The sequence below is a fragment of the Ambystoma mexicanum genome, chromosome 14 (genome assembly GCF_040938575.1).
Source record: "Ambystoma mexicanum isolate Mex_15411 chromosome 14, UKY_AmexF1_1, whole genome shotgun sequence".
In the NCBI taxonomy this organism is placed as follows: domain Eukaryota; kingdom Metazoa; phylum Chordata; class Amphibia; order Caudata; family Ambystomatidae; genus Ambystoma; species Ambystoma mexicanum.
The window spans coordinates 141,309,384-141,336,280 of NC_090940.1; the positions used below are offsets into that span (position 1 = coordinate 141,309,384).

At 48.3% G+C, this 26,897-nt stretch overlaps 3 protein-coding genes across 3 annotated transcripts; all 3 read left to right on the plus strand.

Moving 5' to 3' along the window:
* The first annotated feature begins 5,162 nt into the window (after positions 1 to 5,162).
* LOC138527176 (putative proline-rich protein 21) lies at positions 5,163 to 5,927 on the plus strand. Its single transcript, XM_069638283.1, has one exon. It carries the CDS (start codon positions 5,163 to 5,165, stop codon positions 5,925 to 5,927), a length of 765 nt encoding a protein of 254 aa, XP_069494384.1.
* A 9,513-nt stretch (positions 5,928 to 15,440) lies between these two features.
* On the plus strand, positions 15,441 to 16,127 carry LOC138527177 (putative proline-rich protein 21). Its single transcript, XM_069638284.1, has one exon. The coding sequence runs from the start codon at positions 15,441 to 15,443 to the stop codon at positions 16,125 to 16,127; it is 687 nt and encodes a 228-aa protein (XP_069494385.1).
* A 7-nt stretch (positions 16,128 to 16,134) lies between these two features.
* Positions 16,135 to 16,737, plus strand: LOC138527178 (putative proline-rich protein 21). The gene has a single exon (XM_069638285.1). It carries the CDS (start codon positions 16,135 to 16,137, stop codon positions 16,735 to 16,737), a length of 603 nt encoding a protein of 200 aa, XP_069494386.1.
* Positions 16,738 to 26,897: the final 10,160 nt, after the last annotated feature.

A 26,897-nucleotide genomic window follows, 5' to 3' on the forward strand; every position in this document is an offset into this window, starting at 1 on the left:
TGGATCACCATATGTGTCATTAATATCTGTGTGTATAGATCCATATTGTCAAATTACTGTGAATGCAAGCAGACGTCCAAGGCCAAATGATAATATGTTATTGTATAGCACTTACGCTTAAGCTCTTTTTTTATAGAACAAATATGCATACAATATCACCCAACCTTTGTTGGTACTCATGCAGCAGGCACTTAACCCACAGAGCTACTTCCCTCTCAAAGGATTCGACTGTCCTGAAGATTTTATGACAAAGTTCAGAAACCCGAGCACAAAAACACACATAGAGACACATACTTCAAACATCCATTATTAAGTGCTCTGGGAATAGCTGAAAAAGTAAAGAGCACAAGCCTCTTTCGTGCATTTAGGCACAAGGATTTTGTCAAGTGACAGAGGGCCATCTCCTAGCTGCTGGCACTCTCACGTGTGTCCTCTATCGCACTCTGACCTGCTGCAGAGACGTGACAGCAGGGCTCCAGCTGGTGGCACTGACTCTCAAGTGCCTGGCTCTAGAGTGAAGGAATGGCAGTGTTAGGAGGCTCACAGGCCCGGCCTGTGCACAGTGCATGGGGGTGCAGCCTGCCAGCATGCCAGTGACAGCAATGCCACATTTGGCTAGAGCGACTCCTGATCTTGCGGTGGCAGATGGAGGGCTGCTTTTTGGCCCTCATCTTGAAAGTGTCGGAGGCCATGCGTGTGTGTTCTGGAAGTGTACCAGTGACTGCCTGATTGCTTCTCTGCAAGGCAGGCTGACATCTCACAGACAATGTGCACCTGTGGTTTCTGCAGTGTGTCCACGCAGGAGGCCATGTCTGCAATATCCGGATTCAGAGCTGTTTCCGTGTGAGGAGGCATTTTAAGTTTGCATATGTTAGCACCGTGACTAAAGTATTCTGCATTGTGCACATGTCAGAGGCCATGTGTAAGGTGTCCTTCACTTTGTACATGTGTGAGGTTGGAGGACACTGAGATGGAATGTCTTGTGATGATTGTAAAAGAGACAACGGCAGAAAAAAAAACATGCTATAACTGCAATTTGCAAAAAGCAAAATACATAGTCCGAAATTAATGCTCACCTCAGCTCTTGGCCAGGCTCCTAGAATCTTTCTGTCTCAGCTGCCAGGCTGCCCATTCCCTACTAAAGCTGCACTTGCTGCAGTGTTGTTCAGGTGAAAGCTGTATCTACTCCAGAAGACAAAGCAGTGCCGGGCTGCCAATGTCACCACCCTGGCGAGCCACAGGCGACCTGATGCCAACCTGGGGTGCCTGGTCCATTACAACAAAGATCACCATCGCCATTGCAGCACAGTCTGGCAGTTCTTCCATCTGGTCCTGTGAGGGCCATTGGTTCCTGGGAGCCTCTGCTGTCATCTTAGTTATTGATGTAAAGCTTGCTAATGCCTGCCCTCTTCCTTTCTAGTGAGGTTTCAGCCCCCACCTTCGTAAAACTCTCTGCACATAAATCACCGCTCTCCTGAAGCCTGCGTTCCTCCCCCTTTGCTGTCACTTTCTCTCCACGTCATCCATGGTCTTTCAACCTCTGCAGCCACATTTCTATTGGCCTGGCGCCAGCGGCCCCCAGGCACAACAAGTTGCATTGAACTTTGCAAAGTGCAACAAATTTGTTGCTTTCTGCAAACTTAATGTTCCCGCCGGCGCCGCAGTGCCATGGTCCCAGCCAGGTCCAGCCCAGCCCAGCCCTGCAGGCAGCCTCCAGGCTCTTGCTGCAGTGCCCACACCGGTGTACTGTCCCCTGTAATCTAGTTGTTGGTGCAAGCATAGATAGCCACAAACTGTGAAGGCATCGCGGAGAAGCCATTACACTTGAACAACTTAATGATGTACAAATACACAGAAAAAGCATACACAAAAGCACCCTTATGCAAATTGTAAGCTGCAAACGCTTTTGTTAAAGGACCCGGCTGGAATGAGTAAAGCCAAATGTTTGGTCACAGAAACATCATTTTGGTAGGCTGGCATTACTTTTAATTAGATCTGCGCAGAATGGTCCACCAGAGATCTAAACAGTGGCAAGTATTATACGTTTACTTTGGACACACACGTTCCACTTCCACTTGAACAGCTCACTGAAAGCAAAGCGATCAGCCCACCATACATGAAACACCGAGGATAAATGCGTTACACAATGGCCTGATTGATTGCGAGATATGGTTACATTTTTCAGCCCGCCCGCTGGCTGAAGCCTGCAGTTTGACTGAAAGAGAAATGTTGCTCGTTTAATTTGTACGTTCTGTCAGGAATATTACAAGTAACTAATATCTTTATCATTAATATACAGTCCCTGAAATAAAGCATATTTTCACTGTATTGTTACTATGCATGCTGTTGCGCGTTGCGGTGCTGCGGGTGCTTTTTGCTTTTCTTTTTCTTTTTTTTTTTTTTTTTCTTCTTCACCGGCCCAGGCGTGGCCAGAAACCAGCCCCCAGGCAGGACCGGCCCACACAAACATGATTTCGTTTCGGCCACGGGCCGATTGGCCGAGGGGCCAATCCACCACTGGGTACAGGGTGTGGATCTGCTCAGCAGTGAGGTTGAATGGATTGGCTCTGATGCGTGGGATTGGGGGCTGCCTGCGTGGTGGCACTGGCTGTGCTGGTGGGGCTTGCTGGGTCTGCCTTGCCCTCCTTCTCCTCCTGCGTCTCCTCTGTGCTGCCTGTCGTCGTTGTTGCTGTTGTAGCACTTGCATTGCTATCAGGTCCTCCAGCCCCAACATTGCTAGTCGTATTGGTATCATTGTGGAGTGTGACTGGGTGTGGGAAGGGGTGGGGTGTGCTCTTTTTGTACTTCCTGAGTCTGTATTGCCTTCACCTGTGCTGTTTCTGTGCACCTGTGGCAGCTGCAGTCACTTTGCATGGGCCTTTACGGTTGGTTCGCGATGGCGTAATTAGCACCATGGCGGTAAGGTACTTAACGGGCTGGGTGATGGCGTTAGGTGCATGTCCGCTTGGGTCGGCATTCGCGTACCTTTCCGCCATGGCGCTAAGTACGGTGTGGGAGGTTGCGTGCGCGCGCCCTTGGCGCAGTTAGCGGCAGCGTTAACTACGATGCCGCTAATGGCATCGTAGTTAACGGTCACGGGTCATGATCGGACCTGGCAGAAAACGATGGCGGTAACCATTTACCGCCATCATTTTTCACTTAGCGCCAGGGTCGTAATGAGGCCCATAATGTTTTAAAGCCAAATCCGTCCAAAACAGAGTTCCGAACATTTTCACACTCGGTACCAGACCCCCTCGCATATTGAATGGTTTTGTAATGTAAACATTTACAGGCCACCTTCGGATTTTGACATTTGCGGTTTTATTTTCGATTCTCATTATAATGATTTATAATGTGCTTAATACCCAGAGGTTTCTAAGCGCGAACCGGGGAAAGAACCTGTGTTGTTCCACATCGTCTTGCTTTCAAGGCGAGCACGTTGCCGCTGAGCTATCCTCCCGAGTTAGTCCCACACATTAACTTATTGATGAAATCAGCAAATTATCATTTGTTTTCTTCGAGAGCAGTGACATTCTACTTGTCAGAGTCCCATTTTCATTTACTTGTGCAATCTTTAGTTTTCTCGTGTGTAGATTTTGGGAATTTCCTTTTAATTGGTCTCCCTAAATCCTGATTGACCCTTTTAAAAGCTGTCTTTAATGCTGCCTCTCGCTTTGTTTATGGTGCAAAGAAATTTGACCATGTCACAACAATTTGGAAACATTTGCATTGGCTTCCTCTTGATCAAAGAATTCATTTTAAACTAATCTGTATTATGTCTCAAACACTCAATTACCGGATTCTTTATTTATTTGATAAACTGAAAATCTCTGGCGGCGCTCGCGGCCTTGCAGCCGGGACTCTATATTTCTCGGTGCCCAGATTCAAACGTCCAGTGGCATTGAACCACCCTCTGCGGTGACATCTTGGAATCTACGTTCTATGGAAATACGTCTGATTCCAGACTGTTGGACGTGCCGGGAAGTTTGAATTTCTTGGTTACGGAGCATTGCCTAGTAAACATGGTTTGGTTTTCTCTGATACTTAGATGCTGCGTTGCAGTTTTTGTATTGCTATCTTTCTCCATTCTTTTCTTTGAGGCTGATTTTATTTATTTAATATGAGCTTTGTGAGTACACATTTGTATTTTGTATGTATATTATTATTGTATATCGCTCTGTTGCATTCTTTTGCCATGCTGGCGCTTTATAAAAAAAATAAAAAAATCAATCCTTCTTTTGTGTAAAGGGAAGTACCCAATGTATTCAAGGACATTTTTTTTCTTCTTCATTTTGTAAAAATTGTAAGTAAAAAAAAATATCAATAATAAATAAATAAATAAAATTAGGCAAAATGAAATAGATTCCATGCTTTTGCTTAGCCTTAGAACATGAACCAATTGTGTAAGGCGGCAATCTGCACCACCAGAGCTTCTTTAATCTCACCTGATATCCCACCTCTTATTCAGTCCAAAAACAAGAAGAAACCGTGTTCTATTGGAGACACAAAAGTAACATTCATTGGACCAGCATTTTAATATCACACACATTGATGCTCTCGGTCTTTTCAAAGTTGCATTGGGAGTTATTTAAGGTGAAAATGCTGGTTTAACTTGTAATTGCCAATGGAAGCCCTTGATATGTGTCAGGTCCTGCCTGCCATTCGTGCCCATACTGCATACCACAGTGCGATACCTCCATGCTGCATCTCACAGTGCGATACCTCCATGCTGCATGTGTGATACCTCCATGCTGCATTACACAGGGCGATACCTCCATGCTGCATCTCACAGTGCGATACCTCCATACTACATCTCACAGTGCAATACCTCCATGCTGCATCTCACAGTGCGATACCTCCATGCTGCATGTGTGATACCTCCATGCTGCATCTCACAGGGCGATACCTCCATGCTGCATCTCACAGTGCGATACCTCCATACTACATCTCACAGTGCGATATCTCCATGCTGCATCTCACAGTGCGATACCTCCATGCTGCATCTCACAGAGCGATACCTCCATACTACATCTCACAGGGCGATATCTCCATGCTGCATCTCACAGTGCGATACCTCCATGCTACATCTCACAGTGTGATACCTCCATACTGCATCTCACATTGCGATACTTCAATGCTGCATCTCACAGTGCGATACCTTCATGCTACATCTCACAGTGCGATACCTCCATGCTGCATCTCACAGAGCGATACCTCCATACTGCATCTCACAGGGCGATACCTCCATGCTGCATCTCACAGTGCGATACCTCCATACTACATCTCACAGTGCGATACCACCATGCTGCATGTGTGATACCTCCATGCTGCATCTCACAGGGCGATACCTCCATGCTGCATCTCACAGTGCGATACCTCCATACTACATCTCACAGTGCGATATCTCCATGCTGCATCTCACAGTGCGATACCTCCATGCTGCATCTCACAGAGCGATACCTCCATACTGCATCTCACAGGGCGATATCTCCATGCTGCATCTCACAGTGCGATACCTCCATGCTACATCTCACAGTGTGATACCTCCATACTGCATCTCACATTGCGATACCTCCATGCTGCATCTCACAGTGCGATACCTTCATGCTGCATCTCACAGTGCGATACCTCCATGCTGCATCTCACAGAGCGATACCTCCATACTGCATCTCACAGGGCGATACCTCCATGCTGCATCTCACAGTGCGATACCTCCATACTACATCTCACAGTGCGATATCTCCATGCTGCATCTCACAGTGCGATACCTCCATGCTGCATCTCACAGTGCGATACCTCCATGCTGCATCTCACAGAGCGATATCTCCATGCTGCATCTCACAGTGCGATACCTTCATACTACATCTCACAGTGCGATACCTCCATGCTGCATCTCACAGTGCGATACCTCCATGCTGCATGTGTGATACCTCCATGCTGCATCTCACAGGGCGATACCTCCATGCTGCATCTCACAGTGCGATACCTACATACTACATCTCACAGTGCAATACCTCCATGCTGCATCTCACAGTGCGATACCTCCATGCTGCATGTGTGATACCTCCATGCTGCATCTCACAGGGCGATACCTCCATGCTGCATCTCACAGTGCGATACCTCCATACTACATCTCACAGTGCGATATCTCCATGCTGCATCTCACAGTGCGATACCTCCATGCTGCATCTCACAGAGCGATACCTCCATACTACATCTCACAGGGCGATATCTCCATGCTGCATCTCACAGTGCGATACCTCCATGCTGCATCTCACAGAGCGATACCTCCATACTGCATCTCACAGGGCGATATCTCCATGCTGCTTCTCACAGTGCGATACCTCCATGCTGCATCTCACAGTGTGATACCTCCATACTGCATCTCACATTGCGATACTTCCATGCTGCATCTCACAGTGCGATACCTTCATGCTGCATCTCACAGTGCGATACCTCCATGCTGCATCTCACAGAGTGATACCTCCATACTGCATCTCACAGGGCGATACCTCCATGCTGCATCTCACAGGGCGATACCTCCATACTGCATCTCACAGTGCGATACCTCCATACTACATCTCACAGTGCGATACCTCCATGCTGCATGTGTGATACCTCCATGCTGCATCTCACAGGGCGATACCTCCATGCTGCATCTCACAGTGCGATACCTCCATACTACATCTCACAGTGCGATATCTCCATGCTGCATCTCACAGTGCGATACCTCCATGCTGCATCTCACAGTGCGATACCTCCATGCTGCATCTCACAGAGCGATATCTCCATGCTGCATCTCACAGTGCGATACCTCCATACTACATCTCACAGTGCGATACCTCCATGCTGCATCTCACAGTGCGATACCTCCATGCTGCATTTGTGATACCTCCATGCTGCATCTCACAGGGCGATACCTCCATGCTGCATCTCACAGTGCGATACCTCCATACTACATCTCACAGTGTCATGATGCCTGCCCAGGGAAGACCAGACCAGGCCCAGCAGCCCCGGAAGCAGGCATCATGCCACTTGGAGCATGCCCAAAAGCCCCAGTTAGGGGCTGTTTGGGTGCAGTCCTGGCGCCTATGGCGCCAGGCTCATAAAGATAAAGTCAGTCCTGGCGCCATGGGCGCCAGGCTCATTATTGATAACTTACCTGAAGCAGACCATGCTGCATACTCACCTGAGGCAGACCATGCTGCATGAAGACTCAAGCCAAATGAGGCTTAGGAGGGACTATTTTACTGAAGGGACTATTTTGTTACTTGGGTGGGGCTGTGGAAGTATACTTACCTGGATCTTCTTCCAAGGCTATTTAAACCACGCCCGGACAGCCACACGTGCTTCGCGTTATTCTGCTTGCTGCAGCGTAACGCTCACCATGTTTTCAGCAGCTCCAGTCTTCAGCCACGCCCGCTTCAGTCCTGGGACTCCTGAAACAAGAAGAAAAGAAGGATAAAGGTTAGAACAGGAGTTTTAACTTTAATCCTTACCTGAATCCTGATCCATTTCGCCACGGAGCTGAAAGACAGAAGTCTTTGAAGCATTGCTTCGCATTCCTACGGCGCCGCGCTGAACTCACCTGCTTGGCGGTACTTCAGCATTCCATCACGCTCTCTCCATCTCGCGGCTCCCCTCCTACACCTAAGGAGACAAAGACAGCAAGGTGAGCAAGGGGAATCTCTAAGGCTATACAAGCTACCCCCAAGGACTTACCTGATTTACCACGGGGGGTACTCACCTCATCTCAGGTCGGCGCAGTCAACTCTGCTTCATCGCCGTACCCCGGCCCCTAAGGGGAAAACCACAATAGACTTACCTGAATCTTACCAATTGCCATTTGGAAATCTTCGAGTGGATTAATCGGCAACCTGCAAGGAATCGGACAGAGTGAAGATCAGACATTTGAACTCTTATGAACAATTGGACTTTAGAGTCAATACTGGAACTCACCAATTCCTCTATGCCAGTGAAGTAACTGGTCATCAACGCGCCCCTACGGTCGACGCAGGATGGAGAGCTCATCCTTCCAAACCATCAGGTGAGACTAAGGAGGGGACATCAAGAGTGATCTGTGGGAAGACAACGGGAGTGGGGAAGGTGGGTTGACACTCAATTCCACGGGTGGTTAATTCCTCTTCTCCTTTGCAGAAGAATATTCCTGCGAGCCAGACAAACTAGGCTGAGCGGGCCAGTCCAGTCAGTCATCTCGGCGCTACACGTCACGCTGGTGGAAACAACAGCGGCCCAGTTCCGGTCGACGCCCCCGTGGGAACCAGGTGAGCGTAACAGAACGCGAAGCCTACCCACAAATACCCACCTGGGCGTCATGGAGACCTCGGAAACTGATCAGTTGGCCCAATTATTAGGGGAATTAAGGGCCGAAGTGCATTCCGCCCGCCAAGAAACCAATGCCCTAGGAGGGAACTGATAGTGTCAAAAGAACGAACTGATGAGTTAGCCAGACAACTATTACAGAGCTAGGCTGGACAAACACCTCTACCAGGACTTGGGGCAAGTCCAGCTCCTGTACCATCGAGTAACCCGGTGCAGGTAAATTTACCTGGAGCCGTTCCTTTGGCTCCGCCTGAACGCTTTGCCGGAGACCCAAAAGGGTTTGCAACATTCATGAATCAATGCCACTTGCATTTTTTATGTAGACCTAGAGCTTTCCCAAATGATCAGGCCAAGGTAGCCTTTGTACTGTCATATCTCAGCGGCAGTGCGGCGGATTTGTCCATTCCACTAGTTAACCAGGATGACCCGATTCTTCGAGATTTCCAGGGTTTTCGAACAAGCATGGAAAGACTATTTGCCCGACACTCCCGAGGACAGGCTTTGGACAATGAACTTTTATCCCTACGTCAAGGTAACCAGGATCTTTTATCTTACATTGCAACTTTCAATAGATTAGTAGTGGAAACCGAATGGCCTGAAGCCAAGCGAATCACATTATTCCATCGAGGACTTCGGGGAGAACTCAAAGATGTTTTGGCCCAAATCGTGAACCCGCCTCAAGACTGTGCTGAATATATAGATCTAGTGGTCCAGCTCGATCACAGACTTCAAACCAGGAAGGCTGACCGAACCAAGTTTGAGAACAGGGTGTTGGTTAAAACCCACGTAAGCTCCAAGGGAGTAGATGTCTCAGAACCTATGCAAATCGGGTGGTTAAAGGACCCTTAACCCAGAAGGAAAGAGATAGAAGACGGCAACTGCAATTATGTTTATATTGCGGAACTACTGGTCATTTTCTTCGGAACTGCCCTGTAAAACCACCCAAGAAAGTTATAGGAGCAGCAGACGAAAACCATGTGAAATCTGACTCGGGAAACGACCACACCCGGCAAGCGTAGAGGTCCGCTTGCCGAGCTTAAAGAAGGACACTCTGACCTTGCATTTCACCATACCCATGGTCCTTGTAGATCCAGAGCAGCCATCACGCATGCACGCGGTAAAGGCGTACATAGACAGTGGAGCCATAGGAAATTACTTGGACTGGTAATTGGCTACCAGGATGAATCTATCTCTCACTCGCAAGACCACGGCCGATGTTGTCACCACTGTAGATGGAATGGAAATTGCCTCTGGACCCGTAACTCATTCCACTGCAGAGATGTCATTGCTGAGTCAAGATGGGCATCGAGAGGCTATGGTGTTTGACTTAATCAAGGCCCCACAGTTTCAGCTGATACTGGGGATACCTTGGTTGGAAAAACATAATCCCTGTATTGATTGGCGAGAGAAGAGACTAACCTTCCCAGAATGTGCTCACACCTGCTACCCAAGGAAAACTCAAAACTCAATCCTGGCCCCAGTAATTCCAGCAGCCATACAATTACCTGTTGAATACCAAGACTTTCAGGATGTCTTCCAAAAGGAACAGGCAAACACCTTACCACCTCACAGATCGTATGATTGTCAAATAGATCTTGTACCTGGAGCACAACCACCTTGCAGCAGAATCTATGCCATTACGGAACCCAAAAATCTCCATTTGCGCCAGTACCTAGACCAGTACCTTGCTAATGGCTTCATTCGCCCGTCCAAGTCCCCTGCATCTTCAGCTTTGTTCTTCGTACCGAAAAAGGAAGGCGACCTTAGAACATGTATAGACTACCGCGCACTGAATCAGATAACCATCAAGAATCGATACCCACTGCCTTTGATCCCAGAACTACTAGACCAGGTGAAGGACGCTTGTATATACACGAAACTAGACCTTCGGGGGGCATATCATCTGGTACGTGTCAAAGAGGGTGACGAATGGAAGACTGCTTTTCGCACCAAGTACGGACTATTTGAGTACCAGGTGATGCCCTTCGGACTATGCAATGCACCAGCAGCCTTCCAGTTCTTCATGAACGATGTCCTCCGAGAGCTTATCGACGTTTGTGTGGTCGTTTACATCGACAACATCTTAGTATACTCTTTATCAGAATCTGAGCATGTAAAACACGTCCGAGCAGTCCTAGAGAAGTTACGCCAGCATAAATTATATGCTAAACTGGAAAAGTGCATCTTCCACACTACGGAAGTGGAAATCCTTGGATTTATTCTGACCCCGAGAGGAATCCGGATGGATACACGAAAAGTGGATGCCATTCTTAATTGGCCTTCGCCAAGTTCAATCAAAGGAGTTCAAAGCATGCTTGGCTTTGCCAATTTCTACTGCAGGTTTATCCCAGACTTCTCGCACATTGTACATCCCATTACGACGCTATTGCGAAAAAACAAACGCTTTGTGTGGACAGAGGAAGCCGAGAACGCCTTCCAAGAGTTGAAAGCTAAATTCACATCTGCTCCCATATTAAGACACCCGCGCCCCGAGCTTCCCTACATAGTGGAAACAGATGCATCCAGTTCAGCCATGGGAGCAGTCCTTTCCCAAAAGGATCCCGAAACTAACCAGCTTCACCCAGTGGCGTTTTGGTCAAGAAAATTTTCAGCCCCCAAATTAAACTATGCCATAACCGACAAGGAGCTGCTGGCCATCAAGTCCGCCTTCAAGGCTTGGCGGCACTATCTACTGGGTGCCAGACATACCATCACGGTCATCACCGATCACCGCAACTTACAATACCTAAAGACAGCCAAAGCCCAATCTTCGCGCCAACTCCGTTGGGCATTGTTCTTCGCCGAGTTTGATTTTGTAATAACCTATCGACCAGGTTGTAAGAATGGTAAAGCAGACGCCTTCTCCCGGATTGGAATGGGAGAAGCAGAAATAACTTTAGAACCCGTACCCATAATTCCGGAACAGAGAATCCTTGGCCTGACATCCATACAGACACTGGAGGACATTCAAAACAAGATCCACCAACTCTTTGATTCCGTTGCCCTACAGGACTGGGCAAAGAAAGGTCCAGAGTACTCTGTCATCGATGATTTACCTTATTACCAAGGCCAGATATTTTTACCGCAAAAAGAACTACAGGAACTTGTCATTTCCCATTACCATGACACCTTAATAGAAGGGCATCCGGGTATTGCAAAAACCGAAGCTAAAATTAGGAAGCAATTTTGGTGGCCCACCTGGCGAAAGGATGTCAAGTCATTTGTCATGTCTTGTGGCATTTGCGCACAAAATAAAGGGCAAACGAAAAAACCTGCTGGATTATTGCAACCATTAGACATACCACCTACCCCTTGGCATACCTTGTCATTAGACTTCATCACGGATTTACCCCCGTACCAAGGTTACAATACCATTCTAGTTATTGTAGATCTTTTTTCTAAAATGGCCCACTTCATTCCTTTAAAGGGGATACCTTCAGCTTCAATCCTGGCCAAGGAATTCCTTGAAAATGTTGTCCGTCTGTATGGCTTTCCTTCAGTGTTAATTTCAGATTGGGGAAGTCAATTCATTTCACATTTTTGGAGAAAATGCTGCCAACTGGCACAAATTGATGTTAGGCTTTCGACCAGTCACCACCCTCAGACCGACGGTCAAATGGAGAGGACCAACCAGACTCTTGAACAGTACCTCCGTTGTATGCTACATCAGTCTGAGGGGAATTGGAAAGACATTCTGTGGATCGCAGAGTATGCGTACAATAATTCCGTACACTCAGGAACTGGACAAAGTCCTTTTTTTTACCATTTATGGGCACCATCCTCGAACCTCGGATTTGGACTCACCTGTAACGCTCACCTGAATCCCGCAGAGGCGCCGGTCTTGACTGGGTGAATGCCGTATCTTCAAAGGTGATGTGTAACACAAGGTTGGCTCTTTGGGCTGGACCTCTGTGCACTGTATGTCTGACTCGAAGAGTAAGATGTCTTAGGTAAGTGAACGCCGAGCTCTCCATCTGCCTCGGGGCAGGGTGCCGTAACCAGTTTCTTCACTGGATAAGGGTGCAGGCCTTTTGACCTCAGAGGACTGCTGTCCGTCGTTAACTGCACGAACGGTAAGTTCTGGGCACTTCAAATGTCTTAAAAGTCTTTTGTAATGATATCTCTTGTTTTGCAGGGTTCCGGCGATGGCGGATGGCGGGCTGATGAGAGTTGAGGATCGAACCCGCGTGAGGAATAGAAGCGCCTGGAAGCACGTAAGTAAGCGCTTGTAGCCTGCTTCACGATGCGCACTAAATGTCCCTTTTATCTTGCAGGTACAAGTTCGGAGCTTTAGAGAAGCTGAAGGGTGCTGGAATACCCACTGGATTCGGCGTGGGAAGGAGTAATGGCACGTGAGTAATAAAATTGCCCAATGTCTTTAAACGCACCTTCTTTTGTCTTTCAGATGCGGGATGCAGCGCCGAAGGCCTCCGGAGCGTGCGAAGAGCTGGTAAGCTTTTGTCTTTCAGATGCCGGAATGCAGTGCGAAGACCTCCGGAGCATGCGAAGAGTAGGTAAGCCTTTGTCTTTCAGATGCCGGAATGCAGCGCGAGGCGTTGGTGACAGCCGATGGACCAGGTAAGAGATGCACTGCCACTGAAGACCATAGTGCTAACCTGTTCTTTCTTTGTCTTTACAGGTGCTGCTGAAGACTGGATTCCAGGATGGTAAGCCTTTGTTCCCTTAGGCCCAGGATCAGAAGCAGAAGACACGATGAGCGTTCTGCTGCAGAGAATGCAGAATAACGCAAAGCAAGATTCATCCATCGGGTGTGGTTTAAATAGCCTCCTGTAGTGCTTAGGTGTCTCCTTCCACAGCCACGCCTAGGTAGAAAAGAGTTCCTGCTTTCCAGAAGAGTTCCAGTGTTCTGAACCTAGGGAGTGGCTCCTGCCCCACCCAACAGGAAAAGTAGTCCCAAACAGAAGAGGATCAGGGGTTCAACTGGCAGGTAAGTAAGCAGCATGGTCTGCTGCAGGTAAGTCCACCCAAGCATTATGAGCCCGGCGCTTCCAGCGCTGGGACTGGGCATCTTTATGAGCCTGGTGCCACTGGCACCAGGACAGGGTCCAAAAGGTCCCAATTGGGACTGGCTGGCACTCGGAACCGGGGTTATGGGTCTGCTTCCAAGGGAGTCGGGCAAGTCCTGATCTTTTGGAAGCAGAGATCACGACAGCACCCCAGCATTTAGAGATGCCCGCAGTGGACCATCTCCACGCTGTTATTACACAAGCCTTTAAAGAAGCAACCATCCATTTGCAAAAGGCTAAGGAAAAATACAAAAAGGATGCGGATCAGCACAGAAGTGAAGCTTCTCAATACCAAATAGGGGACCAAGTATGGTTAGCCACTAAGCACTTACCACTCAAGGGGACTCGGACCTTTAACCCCAGGTATTTGGGACCTTTTTCTGTCAAGGCAATTATTAACCCATTGGCCGTCAAGTTGGACCTACCTGCTCATATGCAAATCCATCCCGTCTTCCACGTGTCTCTTTTGAAGCCAGTGCAACCAGGAACTAGGCTAACCACTCCACCTGAACCTATCCTCATAGACGGGGAGCCCGAGTTCGAAGTCAAGAATATTTTGGACTCAAAAAGAGTGAGATCAAAACTCTTTTACCTAATTGACTGGAAAGGTTATGGTCCGCAGGAAAGGTCTTGGGAACCTAGTGACCACGTGCATGCACCTCGTTTAGTGAAGAGGTTCCATCGGGAATTTCCAGACAAACCACGGCCAAGGGGGAGAACGACTTTAGGAGGGGCCTTGAGGGGGAGTGCTGTCATGATGCCTGCCCCTGGAAGACCAGACCAGGCACAGCAGCCCCGGGGAGCATGCCCAAAAGCCCCAGTTAGGGGCTGTTTGGGTGCAGTCCTGGCGCCTATGGCGCCAGGATCATAAAGATAAAGTCAGTCCTGGCGCCATGGGTGCCAGGCTCATTATTGATAACTTACCTGAAGCAGACCATGCTGCATACTCACCTGAGGCAGACCATGCTGCATGAAGACTCAAGCCAAATGAGGCATAGGAGGGACTATTTTTACTGAAGGGACTATTTTGTTACTTGGGTGGGACTGTGGAAGAATACTTACCTGGATCTTCTTCCAAGGCTATTTAAACCATGCCCGGACAGCCACACGTGCTTCGCGTTATTCTGCTTGCTGCAGCGTAACGCTCACCGTGTTTTCAGCAGCTCCAGTCTTCAGCCACGCCCGCTTCAGTCCTGGGACTCCTGAAACAAGAAGAAAAGAAGGATAAAGGTTAGAACAGGAGTTTTAACTTTAATCCTTACCTGAATCCTGATCCATTTCGCCACAGAGCTGAAAGACAGAAGTCTTTGAAGCATGGCTTCGCATTCCTACAGCGCCGCGCTGAACTCACCTGCTTGGCGGTACTTCAACATTCCATCACGCTCTCTCCATCTCGCGGCCGCCATCCGACACCTAAGGAACAAAGACAGCAAGGTGAGCAAGGGGACTCTATAAGGCTATACAAGCTACCCCCAAGGACTTACCTGATTTACGACGCGGGGTACTCACCTCATCTCGGCGCAGTCAACTCTGCTTCATCGCCGAACCCCGGCCCCTAAGGGGAAAACCACAATAGACTTACCTGAATCTTACCAATTGCCATTTGGAAATCTTCGAGTGGATTAATCGGCAACCTGCAAGGAATCGGACAGAGTGAAGATCAGACATTTGAACTCTTATGAACAATTGGACTTTAGAGTCAATACTGGAACTCACCAATTCCTCTACGCCAGTGAAGTAACTGGTCATCAACGCGCCCCTGCGATCGACGCAGGATGGAGAGCTCTTACTTCCAAACCATCAGGTGAGACTAAGGAGGGGACATCAAGAGTGATCTGTGGGAAGACAACGGGAGTGGGGAAGGTGGGTTGACACTAAATTCCACGGGTGGTTAATTCCTCTTCTCCTTTGCAGAAGAATATTCCTGCGAGCCAGACAAACTAGGCTGAGCGGGCCAGTCCAGTCAGTCATCTCGGCGCTACACGTCACCTGGTGGAAACAACAGCGGCCCAGTTCCGGTCGACGCCCCCGTGGGAACCAGGTGAGCGTAACACACAGTGCGATATCTCCATGCTGCATCTCACAGTGCGATACCTCCATGCTGCATCTCACAGAGCGATACCTCCATACTACATCTCACAGGGCGATATCTCCATGCTGCATCTCACAGTGCGATACCTCCATGCTACATCTCACAGTGCGATACCTCCATACTGCATCTCACAGTGTGATACTTCCATGCTGCATCTCACAGTGCGATACCTCCATGCTGCATCTCACAGAGCGATACCTCCATGCTGCATCTCACAGTGCGATACCTCCATGCTGCATCTCACAGAGCGATACCTCCATACTGCATCTCACAGGGCGATATCTCCATGCTGCATCTCACAGTGCGATACCTCCATACTACATCTCACAGTGCGATACCTCCATGCTGCATCTCACAGAGCGATACCTCCATACTACATCTCACAGGGCTATACCTCCATGCTGCATCTCACAGTGCGATACCTCCATACTACATCTCACAGTGCGATACCTCCATGCTGCATCTCACAGTGCGATATCTCCATGCTGCATCTCACAGTGCGATACCTCCATGCTGCATCTCACAGAGCGATACCTCCATACTACATCTCACAGGGCGATATCTCCATGCTGCATCTCACAGTGCGATACCTCCATACTACATCTCACAGTGCGATACCTCCATGCTGCATCTCACAGTGCGATACCTCCATGTTGCATGTGTGATACCTCCATGCTGCATCTCACAGGGCGACACCTCCATGCTGCATCTCACAGCGCGATACCTCCATACTACATCTCACAGTGCGATATCTCCATGCTGCTTCTCACAGTGCGATACCTCCATGCTGCATCTCACAGAGTGATACCTCCATACTACATCTCACAGGGCGATATATCCATGCTGCATCTCACAGTGCGATACCTCCATACTACATCTCACAGTGCGATACCTCCATACTGCATCTCACAGTGCGATACTTCCATGCTGCATCTCACAGTGCGATACCTCCATGCTGCATCTCACAGAGCGATACCTCCATGCTGCATCTCACGGTGCGATACCTCCATGCTGCATCTCACGGTGCGATACCTCCATACTACATCTCACAGTGCGATATCTCCATGCTGCATCTCACAGTGCGATACCTCCATGCTGCATCTTACAGTGCGATATCTCCATGCTGCATCTCACAGAGCGATACCTCCATACTACATCTCACAGTGCGATATCTCCATGCTGCATCTCACAGTGCGATACCTCCATACTGCATCTCACAGTGCGATATCTCCATGCTGCATCTCACAGTGCGATACCTCCATGCTGCATGTGTGATACCTCCATGCTGCATCTCACAGTGCGATACCTCCATACTACATCTCACAGTGCGATACCTCCATACTGCATCTCACAGTGTGATATCTCCATGCTGCATCTCCCAGTGTGATATCTCCATGCTGCATCTCACAGTGCGATACCTCCATGCTGCATGTGTGATACCTCTATGCTGCATCTCACAGTGCGATTCCTCCATCCTACATCTCACAGTGCGATACCTCCATACTGCATCTCACAGTGTGATATCTCCATGCTGCATCTCCCAGTGCGATACCTCCATTCTGCATCTCACAGAGCGATACCTCCATACTACATCTCACAGTGCGATATCTCCATGCTGCATCTCACAGTGCGATACCTCCATACTGCATCTCACAGTGCGATATCTCCATGCTGAATCTCACAGTGCGATACCTCCATGCTGCATCTCACAGAGCGATACCTCCATGCTGCATATGAGAACCACACAATACCAATGAGAAGGGCTGGTGGGAAGGACACCACAGCGCGTAATCAAATGAAGGTGAAACCCACCCAGACCCTTGCCCTACCATTAGTGATCACAACAGATTAATGAGAGCAAAACAACACTCAAACTAGCTGAAGGTAAGGGACAAGGAACAGGAGGAACAGAAAGGACAAGCAGCAGCAGCAGGAGTATCTAGAAAAATCAAAGGAAACAGCGGTATGAAAAAGATAAGGACTCGCGACTGTTCACCCATACATAATGGTGATCCGGAACCACGTAGGTGACTACTCAGCACAGGTAAGGGATCCTGGCTAACCCTTAAAATGTCTGCAATACTGGCCCAAAAACTAAACCACTAGTAGGTCTCCTACCTAGGAAGGTCTTTACTCTGTACAAAATTGCCAGACACCCCATAATCCCTGCCGCCCCTCCACAGAACCGTCTCCGCCACTGGGGCCTTTGACAATGGACGCCATGGAGGCAAGGAGTGTGGGCGGCACCCCTCAGTGGCGGGATCCTGCAGTGTGGAAGCGTGCAGGAAGTGCAGGGTACAATGCGCTTCTACGGTTCCGCCCCCTTACTTTTTTCCCCTTTGCAGTACCATTCTTGGGCAGTGGGGCCAGGGGCACTTTTGGTGATTGCTGGTGCACAGCAGGGAGTTAAACCCTGTGTCTTGCAGGTAATGCACTGGTGCCATAGCTCACTGAGCTATCTTGCAGACACACCTTTTCTTCAGTTTACTTCAATTGCCTGCTTAGGACATAAAGCCTATTCCCAAGTCCCCACACAACACTGCACCCACAGTGATCAGCTGCTCCCAGCGCTGGAGGACAACCCTCCCAGCTGAGGGGAGCACTGCTTTGGGTTGTATTTTGCAATGAAGTATGGTTAACATTAGCTCGCTGCGGGCACGGCTCTTTGTGGTTCATGGGGGTGTAAGTGGTCTTTGGCATGCCCTTTAAGAGATGTGAATGGTGGATGATTAAACATTGGAGGGGTGAATAATGCTTCATGTTTTGGTGAACAATGACTACCACCAGGTGACCGTTCTGTGAATTATTTTTCAATGTTTCTCTTTGAGTCGTAGAAAAAGTTCTAAAACAGTTGTAAATCGCAGACATGTTTTAGGCTTACAATGCTAAAGGGGTTTTGTGCTGGCGGTGGGGAGGGAGGGGGCGTCAAGTGGAGGAAAGGCAGGATACCCAGTAAGCCTTTTGTGATCATTTCACATTCAGGGTTGGGTTGCAAGTGGGCAGTGGGGAATATGTGAATGGATGCGGGGGGTGCATAGCCAGGGATGTCATTTTGGGGGTCACCATGGGTCACAACTATGACCCCTGAGGTCTCCCTTGCTACCCCTGTGGTCTTCCTTGCTACCCCCCAAAAAATGTTTTCAAAAACGTTATTATTATTTATTTTACGTTGAAGCTCCTGGGCTGAGGCCAGTGCCATGTGGCTCTTTGTTTCTGTAGTGGCTGGCATATTTGTTGAGGCCTCTTAAAAAAACAAGTGTAACACTTTGAGCAGTGACCCTAAATAAGAAAGAATAGGAATAACAAATATTTTGTGTTTCTGGAATTCTATACAATAATTGCTAGACTCGTTAACGGGGAGGAAGGTTGTGTTCTATTTCTTCCCGTGATGTCACTTCGGGATGGGGGTCAAATGACATCATTTCCTGTGATGTCATCAGAGGTCAAGGGTCATGTGATATCACTTCCGTTACCCCTTTCATTTTGGTGAAATTACATCCCTGTGCATAGCTACACTACTTTTTTACACTTCAGTCACAGGATCTTGGCATTATGGTTAGGGACTAAGGGTTCTCCCCCCTCCTATCCTACCACACAATAATAACATCACTGGTGTTTTTTTTCACTACATTTGAGATGCTTTCACTGATAATATAACAGAGCAATTCAATTCAATTGCCCTATGATATGATAGGTTATTTATAACGCGCTTAATACCCAGAGGTTTCTAAGCGCGGACCCGGGGATCGAACCTGTGTGGCTCTGTGTTGTCTTGCTTCCAAGGAGAGCATGTTGCCCCTGAGCTATCCTCCTGAGACAATGGGCATCATTACGAGGATGGAGGTAACCATGCCGCTAGCGGCATGGTTACCCCCATACCGGGTACCGGGTCCGGGTTCCTTGAATGAGGAATTACCGGGCCATTCCGACCTTGGATGGCCTGGTAATTGCTCATTCAAGGAACCTGGACCCGGTACATCCCCATTTCCATTCGAGCCCCCATAGGGCTCAATGGGAAAGGGGATGATGCTAACAACGGGCCCGTTAATAACAGGCACGTTGTTCGCATCCTGGGCTGCTCGCGGGACCTGCTGGTAAAGCCAGGCGCGGGACCCGCTGGTAAAGCCAGGCGTCCTTAGCGGCTTCCCACAAGCAGACCTGGTAATGGGGCGGTAAGGGGTTGACGGCTCCGGCACCTTTACCGGCGCCGTTAACCCCTTAACGCATTCCTCATAATGAGGCCCAATGTCTTCACCTCGTTTTAGCCCTTGGCCTAAAAATAATGTACAGGACATAAAATAACATAAACTGCAATTTAAGTATAAAAGAGAACTTTAAAAACGTTTTTCCATTGGAATGCTACGTTCTTAGTTAAGAATAGTGTAGGAACGTAAATTGCTTATTGAGTTAGTTGAGCTATGTTACATTGAAGCTTCAAATGCCATAGGGATACCATCAAAAGTAATGTCACCCCGAAAAAATCTGAGTTTTGCAATACATCATAATTAAAAAAAACTTCACTGAATAACCCAATTAAGCCTAAGGGTCATACATGTATTGGCCTTTTGTTTGATCGTTGCATGGATGTATGGGCAGAAAATCATTTTCTGCCATTTTCTATATGTGTGCTTGTGTTTTGTAATTTCATTCTAATTTACTATTTTTAGAATTATCAGAAGTATGCATCTCCGACTGTGGAATCAGAAAAAATACAATATTACGGCTGTTACACCAAGCAAGGGAAAATACACCGACACGGGCTTGTAAAGATTCCCAGAATCTTTATTACAAAACTGAACAGTATTCAACAAAGTACACAAATAGCTATTTGGCTCTCAATACATCACAGAGACCACCAGCAGGGTTCAATGTGAGCAGTGAACAGAATTTCCTAGCTGGACATCGACGCATTTATAAAATTTGTAAAATGATGTCCAGCCTCTTACAGGTTAATTATACACTGGGCTAGGGTCGCGCCAGGTTCACTTTCCTAATTTACATATCTTGTGCATGCGGTTTTACTTTTGAATATATTTACTAACACACTCCATTATTCTTTAATTTAACATTTACACTCTTTACATGATGTTTTAATACAGACCAAACAAATGTTTCACATATTATATTCGGATAGCATTACTGTTCTTGTATATTTGTAGTTTAACATTGCTAATTCAAGTAATCCCCTGCTCCCGAGGTCAACAAAGGACAAGGTCTACATGACCCTAACATGTAGCCTGAAGGCAGGTTGGAAATTAACTCTCCTACAGAGGTTGGAGAGGTTAGGGCAAGAACAAGGGCACATGAGAAGGCCATTTTAGATTACAGGGTGACTTTGTACAAAAACCCCAAAATGGCGGTTCTAACCTAAAATGGAGGCTTGATTCAAGATGGCGGCCTACATCAATTTCTAAGGTCAAGACCTTGCCGTAGAGAGTTATTCGCGTACAATTTTAAGCAACTTGGCGTAGGCTAATATACATACAAATCGTTATAATAGGAGGCATAATTTAATATCCAGTTCGCCAAAACCCTCCTTTTGGCCTATGCCAAGTGCTAACACTACTTCTGATCTGCTTGCAAGTAACTCCATACGTCATCGTCCATACACCCCAAATCATTGTCGGACATATCTATTGCCATTAGATCTGACACCAGAGATTCTTTCAACACATACTCTTTGGAAACCTTCTTTGGGGTGTATATTTTATGCCCTAATACACTTGTTGCTTGCGCGCAACATCCCCCTAACACTGAGCATATACCAGGAAGACACTGTATACAACAACAAAGAAACAGAAAACTTCCCAAGATAATCAGCAGGGCCAAAAACAACTTCCATCCCCATGACCGTAGGAGGTCCCAAAACCATGTACCAAGTTCCCAGTTTCCCTCAGGAACATGTACTTCTGAACTAAGAATATGTAGATTTTGGATAGCCCTAAAGATCATCGGAGAGGAGTCTGGTACGTAAACGCAGCAAGTGGACCCCACTAATTTACATACTCCTCCTCGCTCTGCCAGGATGACATCTAATGCCATCCGGTTCTGAAGAGCCACTAATCTTATCGCTATCTGCTCTAACGTCATATTATAGAGTATGTCAGTGGTCCGGTTGATGGTTCTCACCAATACTCTCGCTAGTCCCCTGATATCTTCTGAATTCGTAATTTGCCCAAAAAATGGCACAAAGTATTTCATAATATCTCCTAGAGTTTGCGCTGGAGTATCCCCTTTTACACCTCGTCGTGGACGAGTCTTCGAAATTTCTACAGTACTGGCAATAAATACCCCAGGTAATAGAATCCCTAAATAACAGGTTCCTTGCCAATCCCTGGGCTACCATGGAAATGCCACATTACCGCAAACAAAATAGACAGGTTCGCCTACGTACAGAGGTCTGTTTTCACTAGTCAAATTCGCAACGTTGGCGCACTTTCTAAAATTACCCATTGACCGTGTTCCATTCCTCTGTACGCAGAAGGATACTGAATCGGGGCTATGATTAACAGAATAAGATGGAGGCGTGGCATCCTTATTGCCTATAGGAGCCATTTTTATTTTTTAATTTTTTTTTTAAAATCTTTTTATTTGACTTGACAGCACAACAAATGAAACAGAGGGAGCCACATGGCACCAGCGCTAAGAGCAATCAATGCAAATGATAAACGGTACATATTGAGTGGAAAGAAGCAAATTAATTAACGGAGAGCATACGACATGTTGATACATACACCAAAAAAAAGGGGCACCATCTAGGGGGAGCCGCCTGGGGAAGTAGAGGGGGAAGTTGGTGGTGAGGCCATGGCAGCGATATAGTCTCGAAATCTTGGCTAGATATCTCTCGGCCTAGAGTGTGGATGCTGCGTCGCGTTCCAGGACTGCTCAGTGTCGTGAGCCCATGTGACCGATCTGAGCCATTGTGTATAGGTAGAGGCTCTAGGGCGGAGCCAACAAAGTAATATACAGCGAACTGCCAGAAGCATGCAGAGGCCCGCTAATTTCTTAGAATCACGGGGTAACTGAGGGAGGTCATGGAACAAGCAGTGCAGTGGGGTGGGGGTGATCGAGGGCTCCAGAATGTCAGGCAACGTAGAGCAGATGTCTAACCAAAATTGGGTCAGCCGGGGACAGTGCCACAACATGTGTATATAGGAAGCTTGATCCGCACCACACCTGGGACAGGAGGGAGGGGTGGCGTTGAACATGCGATGGAGTCTCATAGGTGTATGATGATACCTGTGTAGGATCTTGAACTGGATGAGTTTAAATTTAGTTTTGTAGGAGACCTTGTGGGTACGAGCGCACATCCGAGACCACCTCTCATCGGTGATCTCAGTGCCAAGGTCCTCCTCCCATCTTCGTCTCAGCTCGGTGAAGTGGGGGGCCGCTCTAGTATGGAATAAGGAGTAGAGCCTCGACACCGTGCCTCTGAAGGAGAGATAGGAGCAGAGCTCCTCCACTATAGGTTCATCAGGGGGCAAGGCGGGGAAGTCTGCATACCTGGCTTTAAAATGTTCGCGGAGTGAAGAGTACTGCAACCACACTGTGGGTCGGTGCCTGAGTGATGGAGGAAGGTCAGACCATTCAATAAAGTTTCCCTGTTCAAAGGCATCGCGTAGCATCAGGAAGCCAGCATCGGCCCAGCGAGTGACCACTGAAAGTGGAATGTGTGGAACATCGGGGAAGAAGTTCCACAGTGGCAAATCACCGTGGAATGGGTGAGGTGCGTGGACCATGGACCAGAGTTTGGTTAGAGCCAAGGATGTGCTGGCTACAGGATTTGCAGAGTTTACATCAGGAGGGATTGGTTGGAGGACCAGGGATCAGATCACACGGTCACAGACAGATAGCTTCTCGAGGCGAACATGTGGGGGGGGGGTCAGTGGTATTGAACCAGTATGCAGCAAACTATGATTGGGCTACCACCCAGTACCTGATAAAGTCGGGTGCGCTGAATCCGCCCAACGCCTTAGGGGCAGTCAGTGTGGATAATTTGAGGCGGATGGCCCCAGAGTGCCAGAGGAAGGTGTTACATATGCTGCGCAGTGTTTGGAAAAAAATATCCCCGGGCCACAGAGGCAGATTGGTGAATCGGTACAGTAATTGAGGTAATACAATCATTTTGAGTATTCCAACTCTGCCTGCCAGAGAGAGGGGAAGTTTAGTCCAGTTGGAGGTTTTAGCTTCGAGGTTAATTAGGTAATTCTGATAGTTATCATTACGCAGTTGTGACGCGTGCCAGGAGACCACCACCCCAAGGTAGGTGAAGCTGGAAGGAGACCAGTTGAACCCATGTAGATCGGGGGGGGTTGTGTCAAGTCTGTGAGTGGAAATAATGTAGACTTGGAACAGTTAACCTTCAAACCAGATATGTTCCCAAATTGAGCCACATCTGTCAGTATAGGGAGGAGGTTGATTTCAGGGGATCGAACATACAGCAGGGCATCGTCAGCGTAGAGGGAGACTATGTCGGTCTGGCCAGATGTGCGCAACCCCCTCTGTGAGTGTAATTGCCGAATCATATCAGCGAAGGGCTCCATGGCTATAGCAAAGATGAGTGGAGAAAAGGGGCACCCTTGGCATGTACCTCTAGATATCTGGAAGGGGGAAGAGCATCTGTCCTCCGTGCGGACCTTGGCTGACGGGGCAGTGTAAAGAAGCTTTATCCAGGTGCAGAAGATGGGGCCGAATTTGCATTTCTCAAGAACACACCACAGGTATTTCCATGAGACTGAGTCGAATGCCTTCTGCATATCCAATGTAGCTGCCACTGCTTGTGTGGCCGGGTCTATTCTGTTGACTACATTGAAGAGCCTCCTTAAATTTAGGGAAGTGGACCTACCGGGGACAAATCCGGCCTGGTCTGGGTGAATAATGTGGGACATGTACGGGGCTAGGCCGGTTGGCAAGTAGTTTGGCGAATATTTTAATATCGCTATTAATCAGTGAGAGGGTCGGTATAAGCTGCACTGCGTAGGGGTTTTACCAGGTTTAAGGAGCACTGTAATCAGTGCCTCCCGGAGGGACGGCGGAAGTATACCCTTGTTACACGACTTCTCCCATAGGGTCAGTAGGTGCGGCGCTAGTTGGGCCTTGTATAGTTTGTAGAAGTCCACCGGTAGCACATCTGGGCTGGGAGCCTTCCCGGATGCCAGTGACTTGATGGCCTCCACAATTTCTTCTAGGGTGAAGGGCCTCTCAAGGGAGGCGCTGGCGTCGGTTGACAGAACTGATAAAGGGAGGTTCTCTAAAAAGGAATCAATTTCGGAGATCTGGGAGCTGTCAGCCTTCGAGTACAGGGTGGTGTAGAATGAGAGGAATTCCGAATTGATGTCTTGGGGGGAGGTGGCGAGTGTGCCATCCGGTGGCGCTGAATTCGCGGTGCAGCAGTCTAGATAACATTCTCCCGGGCCGCTCACCTTCGCCATATTTCCTTGCCGCCCGAGGGGAGTCCAGGAACCTCACCTCATGGTTGGCAAGGTCACGGAACTTGTGCAGCTCAGAGCCGAGCATCGCTAGGGTAGCAGGGGAGTGATCCACAGCGTATTGGGATTCATAGACTGATAGGGCTGATTCGCTGGTAGCGATGTCGGCGCGGATGCCTTTCAGGATGCCACTGCTCTTGGAGATGTCAACCCCCCTAGTGTGTGCTTTGAAGGCTTCCCAGAGCACTGCTTGTGTTGAGACAGAATTAGTGTTAATCTCAAAATATTCCTCGATGGAGGATTCAAGCTCGGAGGCAAAAACCTGGTCAAGGAGCGCATAAGGACTCATCCTCCACTGTCTTGTTTTGTTGGCGTCTAATCCCCAGTTCAGGGATATAAGAACAGGTGAGTGGTCTGATAATGTCCTAGGGAGAGTGGCTAAGTGAGTTATGCATCTAATCAGTATGTCTGTGACACGCCATCTATCAATTCTAGAATAGGAATCATACACTGAGGAGTAAAAGGAGTATGTGCGGTCCTTGGGATACACCAGACGCAAAGCGTCCACCAGTGCAAGGCGGGGGAGCGAGGTCAAGATAGAATATGCTGCCCTGGACAGTTGCCAAGGTCAAGAACCCGACCTATCCAGGGTGACATCTAATATCGTATTGAAGTCCCCGCCCCATAGGATAGGAATCAAGGGGTTGCTCTCAAGTAGAGTGGCCAGGTGAAGGTAGAAGTCAGGATCGTCGAAGTTGGGACCATATATGTTCAGGATGGCTATCTCCTGTTGCTGTAATATACCAATGATGAGCACAAACCGTCCAAGTGGATCTATGTGGAAGTGCTGACATGTGAACTTCAGACTTTTATGTATTAGGGTAAGGGTGCCTCGGCTCTGAGTGGAGTAATTAGTGTAATACCTCTGGGGGCCCCATTGCTTGGCAAACCGTTCACATTGCTCCGAGCGAGCGTGAGTTTCCTGTAAGCATAGGATCTTTACTCCGTGGCGTTCGGCGTGGAGCTGGATCTGTCTCATCTTTTTATAGTTGCCTAAACCTGTGACATTCCGGCTCATAAAGGTCAGGGTATTATCAGCCATATTTGAGGGGGTGATGGTGGAGTAAGTAAAAGTGAATTCTAGTTAGATGAAAGGCGTGTGCCCTAGGTGTATGTGGCTGTCTCACTGCATGTATGAGTTGGTTAAGCGTGATGCCTGCGGCGCCTCTGGAGGCTGTCAAGACTTTTTTAAACCATACTGTTCCCTCCCCACCCCCCACGCACATCCCTCCCCCAATCAGAGGGACGAAACCCAAACAAAACCAAAACAACAATGAACTTTCTGGCATCAACGCCTGGGGGTCTGTTGGCAGCTGGGCGATGGCATGCCGGACTGGGAAGAGCGTAAGGAGAGTCATGCTGCATAGTAGGATATATTGCAGTTCTCCTTTTGACCGCCAGGAAGGTCTTACGTTCTTGTTGCACAGCTACTGAGTAATCCGGGTACAGGTGTATCCTCGCTGCTCCCAAATGTAATTCTCCCTTGGATCTGGCTGCACGGAGCAAGGCATCATGGTCACGGAAATTTAGGATTCTGGCTATGATGGGATGGGGTGGGGCACCCGGCCTGGGTTTCGCGGTTAGGGAGCGATGACTGCGAACTGTGCCGAGAGCTTGGGGCTATCAAGGAGTGTTAGAAGGGTGCGCTCCACGTAGTCCTCCATGGGCTCTCTGATGTTGTCCTCTGGTATGCCGACAAGGCGGAGGTTATTACGCCTGGAACTGGATTCGAGGTCGTCATTTTTCTTTTCGACCATCGAGACCCGGTTGGTTAGAGTGGTCACTGCGGCGCGTAAGGAACCCAGGCAGTCCTCCATGATGCCAACCCTCATCTCGACCTCAGCCACTCTACCGTCGGTTCTTTCGATATGGGCTTTATGGATGAGATGGTACCATTCATGTCGTCTAATTTAGTGTGTAGGGCAGTGAAGCCCTCGCGCATGTACT